Source organism: Pyrgilauda ruficollis, unplaced genomic scaffold (genome assembly GCF_017590135.1).
Source record: "Pyrgilauda ruficollis isolate IOZ18807 unplaced genomic scaffold, ASM1759013v1 scaffold257, whole genome shotgun sequence".
Taxonomy (NCBI): domain Eukaryota; kingdom Metazoa; phylum Chordata; class Aves; order Passeriformes; family Passeridae; genus Pyrgilauda; species Pyrgilauda ruficollis.
Window position 1 is genome coordinate 142,375 of NW_024523900.1, and position 12,546 is coordinate 154,920.

A 12,546-nucleotide genomic window follows, 5' to 3' on the forward strand; every position below is an offset into this window, starting at 1 on the left:
CATTTCCACTATGTAGTCTGGTTTGCTGAGAGCACTAGGTAATATACGTCCTCATCTAACCTGTTTCTATGGAAACACACAATTTTTTGTTCATTTGAAATTACTTGGGTTCATGATGTGAAATACCAAAACACAGTAGTTGCTGTGAATTTAATTTCCTGTTCTTAATTGCTAGATTAAGATAAATTTCCCCATCATTTACAGGAACCTGCCTTCAATTTTATATTGATACCGCTCTAACTTCACTTGAATTTTGTCTAAGTAAGCAAAACAACAGGAAAAAACAGTTCAGGTTTGGTTTTATTTTTGTCTTCAAAGTAGGGAAGTTGAGTCGCTGGCTTGGAAAGTAGGTTTTGGTTCTGCAAGTGCTCCTCAGATAGGCTGGGGAAACCAGGAGCTGAAAACGGTCTGCAATATGTGCCTCTAAAAATTACATAGAAATTAGAGTCCAGTTTTGTGGAGCAAATCAGTTTTAAGCAATGATGTTGCTAATTCATCCATCTCCTCAAGTAACTTTAGTGAGTTAGCCAGTAGATACTAAATTTAACCTTAAGGAGAGGAAAATTCTACAGTTTGGAGGGAGGAGGCAGTGGACCCTACACGGAAGCATGTACACACATACATCCACTGGGGTTGAGATCATTATACCAGTACACACTTTCACAGAGGTAAAAGACGTCAGGCTTTCCCTTTATGGTCTGGCATGACATATTCTGTTTGGTAACCTTATCTACAAAGCAAAGAGACACCAGAACTGAGTCTTTGATTAGTTCTGTTGCTGCTGAGCTGTTGCTCAGTAAATTCAGCCTTTGATTTGCTCTGAAGAAAGCACATCAAAAATTTTGCAATAACTATGTGTTTGCTCTTGCATGGGCTTCTTTCTCTGTGATTTATTATGTTTTAGCAACTTATTTTCCCCTTCTTAGTTTCAGGCAACTGAAGTAAACACTCTTACTTCACTGTTACTCCAATAAACTCTGAAATAGTTAATAAAATGTTGTGCTCCCATGGAGGTGATCCCAGGATGATTTTTTGCACTTTCTTTGTATATACCTTTTATGTATTCTCAGTATTCTTAGCATACATACTTGTAATTCTTTAAGCCTGATATCTTGGCATAGTCCTGATATTCTGCTGGACAAAAAACCCAGACATCATAAAGGCCTCGCATTTGGGTGCCGAAAAACCTTACACTATCTTGAGAAACCAAAGCCCTCTCTAGAACACACTTTGTAAACTGGATTCAAGCCCCATGTAGGGAAGTATGCTTTAAAATAAAGAAATGTCATGCCATTCATTTAAACTTCTCGTTAAGGAACCTTTGTAAAATATACTAATCTACAAAGTCCATAAAATTATATATGCAATATACCGTGTGGGTGCATTTTAGCATATTCCACCTTGACAAATTATTGCACCTAAGGATCCTTATTAAATACTAAGATAACTTTTTTATCCCTTAACTGTGCTCATAATTCTAGAACCAGAGAAAAGGCATCAGAGGTACTTACTAACCTGGAGGTTAGAGATATGGCCAAAGAGACAATATTTATTGTCAGTTCTCTTAAATCTAAGGATTTGCCTCAAAAGCGGAAAACAAAAAAGTCTGCCATATGAAAGCATCTGCCTGCAAATAATGTGTATATCATATTTGCCTGGGCATAAAGGTACCTCCTGGTCACACACAGGATGTTTACTATATTGGTACATCCAAGTGTTATCATTGCTTTTACATTAATTTTTTCAATTTCATTATCTTCACTCATTGGCGGCACATTACTAGACAATGCAAATCTATAGAAATAAGCAGTAACCATCACAAAGTGAACCAGCATTCTGCATGAAGACAAAGACAAATCCCTGCTGTGTTAAAATTTAACTGTACTTATCTCAATGAAACTGACCCCATTATATAGTTTCTGAAACAGCAATGAAGATTAACTTTTCATAGGACGTGAATTATTGTAGGAAATGCAATTGATTTAGATGTTTGGTGTATTGGAAAGTTTCCTGTTCCTGTTAAGCATCAAGTCCCTAGTAAAATAAATAATATCAATGTTTATTTTTGTTCAATAGAAGTTTGATTAAATTGTATTCAATAGATACAGAGGAGCAAAAATAGTTTATTTGTTAGCATTCATTATCTCTGTCATATGTCTTTACCTGCTGAAAAAACACCTAAATGTGTTTCATTCTGCTTGTTGATCACTTTCCTGTGGCATACTACAGTGTAGTGTAGTTCAGGTTTCTTTTGGTATGCAAGCAGTGAAGCAACCGTTACTACTGAGAAAGTTTGTTGATGGTATACCTGAAAGCTTTAGAAACTTGTGTATGTAAACAATAGGAGAGTAGCTTCTTAAAAACAAGGAAAGTATAAGATAGGGGATAGTTAATCGGATGTTTAGTATTTAATATTTTGTCTGGCATGTGATTTGATATCTCATTTTGTATGTATTTGGTATAAACGTAAACTGAAGCAGAGGGGGCAAAATTTTTCTACTAAAATTAATACAATAATTTTATTATATTTATATTATTATAAAATATATTTCATATATTAAACATAATTAAATATGTTTGGCATGGCACTTTTAAAAATACATTTTTACTTCTGTCTGGCTTAGGGAATTTAAGAATTAATACCAAAACAGTAACATATTTTGCTTCTGATGATGGTATCTGAAGTGAATAGAAGTTGCAGTTGCTCTCATCACTGGTGTTGGTAGTACAAATACAGTGGGATTTTTTCCCTTATCCCTCTTTTTTTTTTGCCATGAAACTAGGTTATTACAGTTGGAGTAATAACTGACTTAGTAATATTTTACTTGGGGTTCAAGTGGGAAAGTTCAGTATAAAGGAACATAAGATCTTTCTTTTGCAGTGTCCCAGATAGATTCATGTGAGGTCCCTTTTCCCCAGCTGAATGTGTTAACTGAAATCCCATTAAATCTCCTGTGTTTAAGGTAATATTGCAGTTTCAGTCAAGCATTCAGATGTTAGCTTCTATAAAGCTAAGCTTCACATTTGCAGTCATTACAATTGCTGTCCTAGTGGTGAGATTGGTTGCACAGAAAAAAACCTCATTGCATTTCTACCTTGTTGTTTTAGAGATTAAAATGTGTATAGTGAGAGAAGTAGTACACAACAGAAAGAAAATAATACAGCTCTGTAGTCTAAGGCAATTTGATGCTCGCTGATTACAGTGTGTTTTTCTCTAGACTCTTACAAGAGTTCCAGAGTGGTTCTAGGTAGCTGGGTAGTCTGATGTTGAGATCAGTTTTTCCAGTCTTTTAGGATAGCAAGGATACAAAGCAAAGAACTGAAGCTAAGTCTGCATATACTGAGCTCCTGCTGAAACTGACTGGAAATGTGGCTTGAATGTAAGGTGTGGAATATGATACAAAGTACCCTGTAAATTCACACTCAGATGTTTCTAGGTGGACATGCGACATAAATGACCATTAATTTCGCAGTACAGGCTGAAGTACTTTAATGCAAGCATATGTTTCATAAACAGACATGATGGAATAAAAATATTAGGAGAAATCTTTCTGTTCAGTTAAAATATTTCTTCAGGAGTTTTTGGAAAGGGAATCTTTGAATCAAGTTAAATATATATATATATATATATATATATATATATAAATATACATATATTCTGATAGCCCATTGACTGTAGGAGGAACTTTGTAAGGAAGTTTAACATCATAATCTGTACAAAATGGGGTCTGAATAAATATTACACATAAATCTCCTATTTATTACCTACCCCATCTTTTAATTATTTTCAGTTGTATGATATACTTACATATGACTGCACACACATATAAACACACACAGAGAGAGGTATTTTGCACAAGGCATTTGTTAGACAGCTGGGAATATTTTGCTAGGTCACAGCTGAACCTGTGAGTTAGGAAACTGAAATGTCTGTGTTGTGTTGCGTACTTTCTGTAAAGTTCTGCATTACTTAGAAAAGCTGGTTACAATACAAATACATTGAATGAGGTATTTTTGCAACTGGGTTAGAAATTTCCAAAGTGAAAGAAGGACATACAACTTCTCTGCTCTCTGTCCATCTCTTTTTTGTTACCTTAAGGGGAAAAAAATAAAAGAGAGGGAAATGTGAAGGGAGGCCTGCAATATCTTGTGGGGCAGGTGTTGAAAGGAAGAGCAAAGGAGAATCAGCATGCAGGCAGGTCTTTAGTTTTTCAATAGTGTGGTTTTGTGATAATGTTACATGGCAAAGCCATGGAAGCAGCATCAACCAAGAAGATTATGTATTTTGGGTTATATTTCTTTCTAAAATAAATGTTTTATATAATTTACCCTTGCTGGTTTGGATATGACTGTGAGAAAAGAGAGGATTTTGATTTGGTAGGTGATTAAAAATCCTTAGGAGAAGCTTGAAACAAAAGACAAATTTGTGTTCCAGTATTGATGTGGAATGTGTAGAATGAAGTGTTTGAGACATTTTTAGAGTAAGTCCAAATGTACAAGAAAATCTTCAGATGTTTTCAGGCTTTGACAACACGCTGAGGGCTCAGATTGTATGAGATCTCTTAAAGAGAGTACAAAAGTGAGATGAAAGTGACTGGATTAAACCTGGAAGAAAATGCTGCTAAAAGATAGTGGGAGTGATATATACTGCTAGGAAATTATAATTAGGGAGGATTCAGAATAGCAAAGGATTTGCTTGCTCTCTCAGCACTGAATGATCCTGCTCAAAGCTGTAAATAAAAGATGAGCCTTTGATTTGATTAGGATAAGGTTATTCATAACCTTTATAAAAGCATCTTCAGCAAAGTAAAAAAGGACCATCAGAATTAAGCAAAAAAAAAAAAAAAAAGCAAGTGGTATAAATTGTGTATCTAAGCAGGAGAAGTATATAACTTTTCCTGCTTAGATATGCAATTTCTGAGCATGGAAAGAAGCCATTTTAAATTGAATGTTGTGGTCTTCACTATCTGACTCTTGATTATGTTCTCTGCCAATGTTATGATTTTGTTTGTAAGATTGTAAACCAAAACATTCTTCTATAAAAGAGTTTTGATAGTGTAGAGCCACCACAGGAAGTTTAAATTTACTGGAATATGCTTGTGGATTGTTTCACTCTTGAGATGTTGGTCTTGACAGCTGTCTCTTCTTCCAGAAAGAATAAGCTGCAGGTGTTTGTAGCCAATCATCTTTTCCATAGAGGAAACAGTTGATAGCTTGCATGTAAGAAATGTAAGGATCTTCTCTGAAAGTGACCTAATCAGGCAGCTTTCCAGAGACTGCACTGCTGGATTTCAGTTTCTTCAGTGAGATCAAGTTGTTGATTCACCAATGTTGTTGTCTAGTTATACTCAGGTATTCTAAAGGCCAGGCTGTCTCATTACAAACAAGATCAAGCATTAACCAATGTTCATTTCCTACGGAGTGTCTTCAGGCAAACAACACCTCCAACTGTTCCAGCTGGTACAAGACCACTGCAATGTCATAACACAAGATCACGCTTTGATGTTTGCTGGATATTGCTTTAAACAGAGCGGCTTTTACTCAAAACCAATAGGAGTCTGCTCTTTGCTAGTTATGTCTGATACATTTGAACTATTTCTTAAAATTACACTGCTTATAAATTATTGGAATCTGCCTGGACATCACAAGCAAAGCTGAAAAAAAATTAGATGCACATTCAGAGTGTGGAATTTAGGGTAGGGTTGCAGACATTCCGTTGTCAGCAAAATTAAACTCTTCACTTTAATGTCTTTTGTGCCTTCTAAATACTCTGAGTTCTGTCAAAATGCCAGGACATTGGCAGGACACTTCAGCCTAGTGTTTGTGCCAGAAGTTTGGAGATACTGGTCACATATGTAGACTTACGGGATGTTTTTTGATCTTTGTGTGTGTTGAGATTCCATATTAATTTTCTAAAACATATTCATTTAAGGAAAGGGTCACACTTTCAGGGCACTTGCACTTCTGACCACTTCTGTTCTCTGATGCACACCCTTTTCCATACATTCAGACAGTTCCTAAATATTTTTAACTGCTGTGGTTACAAAAACCCTGCTTAATGAAAGCTCTAACAGGACAAGCTCAGCTTGGAAAATACCTCATGTATGCCCATGGATAGTGGCTATAGTACTCAAACTGCCCTACTCTATACCCCAGTGTTTGAAGGTTTGTCATCTATCTTGTGGTCATTGGCTCAGCTCTAGAAGAAAACCAAAACATATCACCCTACTTAGACTTGAATCCCCAGTTAATAGCTTCCATAAAGACTTCTGACTTTTCATGAAAGCATCCTGTCCTAAAAATTATTCCCTGGGCATTTAATGTTTTTAAGTTGAATTCTCCTGCTCTCTTTTCTTCGTGTCTTCTATTGAGCCCTATCTGTTAACATTTTCTTTTGAAGCCACTAGTATCAGACACATAAACAAAAGAACTTCTCTGTCTTCTTTTTATTTGTTGAATCAACAAGCAATATCTATTTTAGCGACCGGATTCATTATTCTGTGACAACACTTGCACACTAGAGATAAAAAGCAGTACTTTTGGCTGGAGCATGAAGCTGTCAAACTTCTTCACTCAAGTAGAATGAGCATTTAAGCTGTTAGAGTTCTGAAACCTTTGTAACAACTGTAGTATGTTGTTGTCCTTTTGCAGACAATAATTACAAGGCAGTTGATTAGACAGTTGATACACAACTAGGAGAGGATGAACTGTGCAAGGATCATTAAATTTGCTTTTAAAAGGCCTGCAGTTTAAAATAGCATCAGGCTTGTTTGTTTAGGGAGACTTCTCACAGTTACATTAGGGAGAGCAGTGCTTTTACCACTCAGACCTCTCATTGGAAATGATTGCTTATAGATCATCTATAGGTCTCCAGCCACAGAGAAAACCAAAACATTTGTTTTGTATTTGTATTCATTTAATTTTTAAAATGTTGGGAAGAAAAAGGCCAGTATAGAGTATTTTAATACCAAATGTTTCCTTAGTAAAGGAAATTTCAGCTGCATTTCTACTTCAGCACCAGTTGATGGTTGCTTTAGTAATTAAAAGTCTTTCTCAATATTGATATGGTTTGTATCCAAAACTCCTGTGATATACTTTTGAAATGTTTGGATTTGTTTTGAATCAGTACTTGGACTTAATAAATGACAGTATTAAGATAATGGAGTACTCTAGCTTTAAGAATTGCATTGGAAGCAAATAATTCCTATCTGTTGTGCAGCTTAATGATTTTGTCTCTTCTCTAATTTGCTTTGTTAATATCATTGAAATTGGCCCTGTTACTTCAGTAATTATTTTCTGACACATTGTGTCATCTGGGATATTTCATTTCCAAGGGCAAGGAAGGCGGTTCTACTCAAAATCATTGAACAGGGACTGTTTAATAACATGACAGATCCTCTAAGAATCATTTTCAAAAGACTTAATTTCCTCTGTCCCAAGCTGCAAATGATGATTTCTCGTTCTGAATAGGTTTTCTTGGGTTTTGATTTTTTGTTTCTTGCAGGGGTGGGGTGGGGTGGTGTTTGTTTCCTTATTTATTCGTTTGTGTGGAAGCTTCATTATTTATAGTTTCACTTTTCTAAAAGGTGTCATATATAGCCTGTCATAAAATAATACAGTTTTTAAATTACAAGTGTTTTGTGTTTGAAATAAAAGGATAACTACTTGCAGTAACTCTTGAAGCACACTGAACATCTCTTTCCACTCAAATAATGTAGTGGTATTTAATAGAACTGATAATAGTTTCAGGCAGCCAAGATACTTGGTTACTAAGTTCTGTTTTCGTGATTTTTTTGCTGTGAGCTATTGTTCTGGAATGTACTGAAATGTTTGTTGAATGCCTAAGAAAGTTACAGTCATAACTTTATTGCTACAAGCACATTGAGAAGGTAGTTTTCACTCCACTGCCAGATGATACCATGACTAAGGAGTGTTACTATTTGGAGTAAAAGAAGGAATAGAACCCAGACTGAATAAATAAAAGCACATTTAATAGATCATGTCTTTTTTTTTTACAGTGGGAATCTGCTTGTAAATGGGAAATGCGGTATTCTTACAGCTTAAGCTTCTTACACAATGACAGACTTCAAAAAAATATGTTTTAAAAAGTATCATTATTGTCTTTTACTGCCTTTGTAAGTGAAAAATTCCTTAAAACTATAGAATTTTTCCCTCTTTGATTTATAACTCTGCAGTAGCCTGGCAAATCCAGATAATTTCATCATAAATACTGTTTTACTGAGACGTGCACACTTTTTCCTTTCCGTTTTGCTTTCATTTTCCCTTCCCCTTTTTCTCTTGTTACTTGTTCCCAAGAACGTCTCCAGAGGTGATGATTTTTTTATGCCAGAGTATCAGGTAAAAGTGAGCATCTATATGTAATTTAAAGTCCGTAAGAATTTGATTGTATTTTTTCATACTAGAAACCTGGCTCATTCAGTTCCTGAGGCTGAAACAGTTCCTCTTTGCTACTTTTGTCAATAACTGTTTGAATAACTTTGTTACATTATACCTTGCTGAAGCCTTCTAAAACTACTCCATCTGTTATAATTGGCTTATTTTCTCTTTTACTCTTATCTTTTCTCTTTTCTGTACAGGTGATTTCTATTCACTCCTTTCTAAGCTGCTAGGAGAAAGGGAAGATGTTGTACATATGCATAAGCATAACCCTACAGAAAAAGCAGAATCAGATCTTGTAGCAGAGATTGCTAATGTAGTCCAAAAGAAGGATCTTGCCAGAGAGATCGCAAATCATGATGAAAGGGACAATACTATTCTTGTGAGAGACAGAACTCAGAAATTTCACAGACTAGAGTCTACCATGAGGCCACCAGAGAACAGACATTTCTCTTTACAACAGTCTAAACATGGTGAGGGAGGCTGGGAAAAAGAACATAAAGGAGGTGGGTTGGGGTTAATTTTATACAATGAAATGCAATGCAAGAGCTGGGATCCGCATTAGCAAAATCTGAAGGGAATTTCAATGGAGGCTTGGAAGTATTCTACATGACGTTCTTTCTAATTATTGCAATATTCTCCCTCTGATTTAGAGGTATTTCACTGGGGTTCTTTCCCCATCCACGTGTCAAGAAAGAATGTGTGGTGATGGCACAATACCAGTACTGCAGTACAGTATTATTTTCTACTCTTACAACTTTTACTTAATGATTTTATATTGGTTATGCTAAAACAAGGTACACATAGGATATAGTAGTCACAGGAAATGAAGAATTTAATACAAGTAACTACCATAAAATGGTCACTGGAATAATCAATACCTTTTATGAGTTTGGTGACTACCTTAATCTATCAGATACACAATTTTATAAAATTTATTGCTGTAATTCTATCAGATATTTTTCTCTCATTCAGAAAGAGTGGTAGGTAATCCTGCAAAATTCTTCAGAAGTAACATTTTCTGCCTATTGATTTCAAATTGGGCTTGACTCTCCAAATATTCTTGTACAGATGGTTTTATTGTGATAGAAATATAATTTATTCCCTTCAGGTTTCTATGACTGCAGAAACCATGGAATTACTGTGTTTGTTTTACTTTCATTTTGGTCTCTGTGATATCGAGTGTCCTTAGCCTTACTTGCTAATGTGGAAAGCCAAATGCAGCATGTGATAAGTATCTCATAGAATAAGCTGATATGTGTGCATGAAAGCCATCTGTATCCATAAGCTGTAGGCACACATGCCAGCTTTTATGTTATAACCACCCAGATTGATGTTTCTAAGTACTTTTGTACACATATATGTATCATCCATCAACCATTTAATTTTTATTTCAGTTCATAATGTTAGCATGTATTGTCTCTGCTTCTAAGTCGTGGGTTTGTATTTAAAAGAAAGCCAAAAATGAGGACTTGCCAGTGTTACATTGTGTGATCCAGTTAAATAAGAGCCCATCAAATTATTGGCGTAGGGACAAAAAAACAGGTGGAATGATACTATGTGCCTGACATATGTGTAAATCATAAATAATTCCATAAACCTGACTGGAATTAAATGTTCAAGAAAGTAATGTGGATAGCATTTCTTCCGTGTGGATGGTTTGTTCAGTTTAGACTAATAACATGTGGTGCACACAAAGAAAGAAGAATATTCCTTTCTATTTTCACTGATCCAGAAGAGGGAATGTCAGTGAGCTGAATAAATGACTCAGTTTGACATACCTTACAGCATGAATTCTAACTGCAGAAAGTATTTTCTTGGATATGTCAGTAGCCATATATTCATTTGGGGTTAACTTGTTGGTGGGGGACTAAGTAATAAATGAACTTTCAAATTATGCAATTTTTGAGTTATAGGAAAAAAGTAAACTGACATTTTCTCCATTAGTATTTTTGGGCGTGTTTTTTTATGTTTGTAATACCTTTAATCACAGAATTTCTGACCTGCTAAGCCGTCACTACCATCTTTTAGTAAAAGAACTTCTGTAGCAATAAAATATTTAAGCATATATTTAGTTTCTTTTTAGGGAAGTATTTATGTATTTAAAACAAAATCTTCCATAAGAGAATTTTCCTCCTCAGGGGAAGAAGTAAAGTTGTCTTGATTTAATGAAAAATTTATCCCCTTTGTAAGACCTTTACTGTATTGAATTTAAAAAATTCTCAGTTTTCTTAGGGCAAGACTCTGCTATTAAATTAATTTCATTTAACTGTTTAAAAATCACCAGTATTAAAATAGTTTAATATTTTTAGTCTTGCGAATATTCCAATTTTTAACATGTAATTGGTCTGAATTGGTCTGAAATACCAAGTGGCTAATACAGTAAGTAAAGTTGTTACAAACATTCAAACTTTAATACTACTGCTCTTCCTGTACTATGGTTAGCTTGTTAACCTAGGCTGGTCATTAATCTGTCAAGTTGTTTAATATCACTGCAGCTAGTACAATTATACCCTCTAAATATGTCAGAGTGTAATTCTCCAGTTTTCAAAACTCCTTTGTGTATTGCTTAATTAAATTTGTCAAGACTTAAATGAGTGCTCTGATCACACAGAGTGCAACATGACTTAAAGTTCACAAAGTTAAAAGCTAGAATGATCTTCCAGGAAATTCTGGATATTAAATTACAGTTGTGTCAGTAAATAAGGCTTTCATCTTTCACTACTTTAGAGACTTAATTGCATGTTCTAAATTTAGGTAATCTCTTCCTTTTTTTCTTTTTTAATGGAAGGAACTACTCCAAGTTGAAAACTAGAAGATCTGGTACCTAGTTTAGAGATCTCATTCACAAGAAAACTGGTGATCTTGTTTTTTCTAAGTAATTATAAATTACTTAAATGGGGAAACTAATTTTCATTAGTCTCATATGAAACTGTTCCATGGACCACTTATTCTCGTAGGGAAATAAGTAATAAGTCTTAGATAAAGGAAGTCTAAATTTATTGAGTTTTTGTAAAAAGCTAGTTGCTGTGAGATAAACCTGTATAAAGAACTTTCAGAATGGACTTGCAAAGGAAAAAGAAAATACAATACTCATTAACAAATTTTGGAAAAATGTGATAAAATCTAAAGATTTTATTGAGGCTAAAGCTCTTGTGATTAGATTGTATTTCACTGTACATTCATTTTATTGTTTTGATCTGTCAGAAATCTTTTATTCCTTTAAGTATAAACATTTTCTATTTTGTAGTGTGTGTTTTCCGAGAGACTAAATGGAGACCTAAATAGAGGTCCTATGTTTAGCCTTTTATTTTTTCTAGCTTTTTAAAAAAGGCTCAGAGGCCTCCGTAACATGAAACATAGACAAGCTTACTGGAGTTTAACATAAAGTGATACTGGATGAGCAAGTGAGGAAGCAGATACTCAATTTCCATTCTCTTATTCCTTCCAAATCAAAACTTCTGTGAATATACTTGGCACTGCACCTGCTGTGATCAACTCAACTCTACAGAAGGATGAATACCTGTTTTTAACAGCTTTTCCTTTAGCGTGCAACTTTTGTTCAACTAAAATTTCTACAGGGCGGGATTTCTTGTTTTAGAAGTTTCTGATTACTGTCCTGGATACACTGCAGTTGCTGATAGCTTTTAGGTTTCTTTTAGGTCACCTACTCTAGCTTATGATATCACAGTCCAAACAGGTAAAACATCTCCTAGTCTGCAGTAGGTTTTCAGCACTGGTTTCATATTTCTCTTTAATAAGTTGTAGAGAATGATTTTCCCTCCACTTCATTCCTGTTGTTCCTTCTCAGACTACATCTCTTTCAAGTGAAATCCAAGGGGAGGGTATTATCAGGACAGATGGGTTGCACAGGTGGCTTAAGATTTTATACATGGTTTCTCATTAATTTTGCCTTTAATTGGAAAATCACTTCCAGGTGAAGGTGAACCCTCTCAGACTCTTTGGGTGCTGTGTTTTAAGAACTGTGATCTGTCTTCTTTCAAAGCAGGATGCCCTGGCACTTTGTGAATTTGGAAATCTTTTTCACCTGCCTAGATGATATCCCAGTGATTGTGCTTTAGGATCAGAGCAGAACTCACAAACTTCGGGTGAACTAAAAATTGCACAGTAAAGCATGGTTGCTTTCAC

At 34.9% G+C, this 12,546-nt stretch overlaps 1 protein-coding gene across 5 annotated transcripts in view; it reads left to right on the forward strand.

Moving 5' to 3' along the window:
- The window catches only part of PAM (peptidylglycine alpha-amidating monooxygenase), a 117,310-nt gene that overhangs the window by 84,284 nt on the left and 20,480 nt on the right, over positions 1–12,546 (forward strand). For 3 of the 5 annotated variants that reach the window (XM_041471121.1, XM_041471124.1, XM_041471126.1), the window contains one exon: positions 8,598–8,903. The exons of 1 other annotated variant lie outside the window; for it this stretch is intronic. In XM_041471121.1, coding sequence (XP_041327055.1) covers positions 8,598–8,903 — 306 coding nt within the window. The remainder of the gene's footprint in view (positions 1–8,597; positions 8,904–12,546) is intronic. One more of the 5 variants, XM_041471123.1, reaches the window with a different exon arrangement.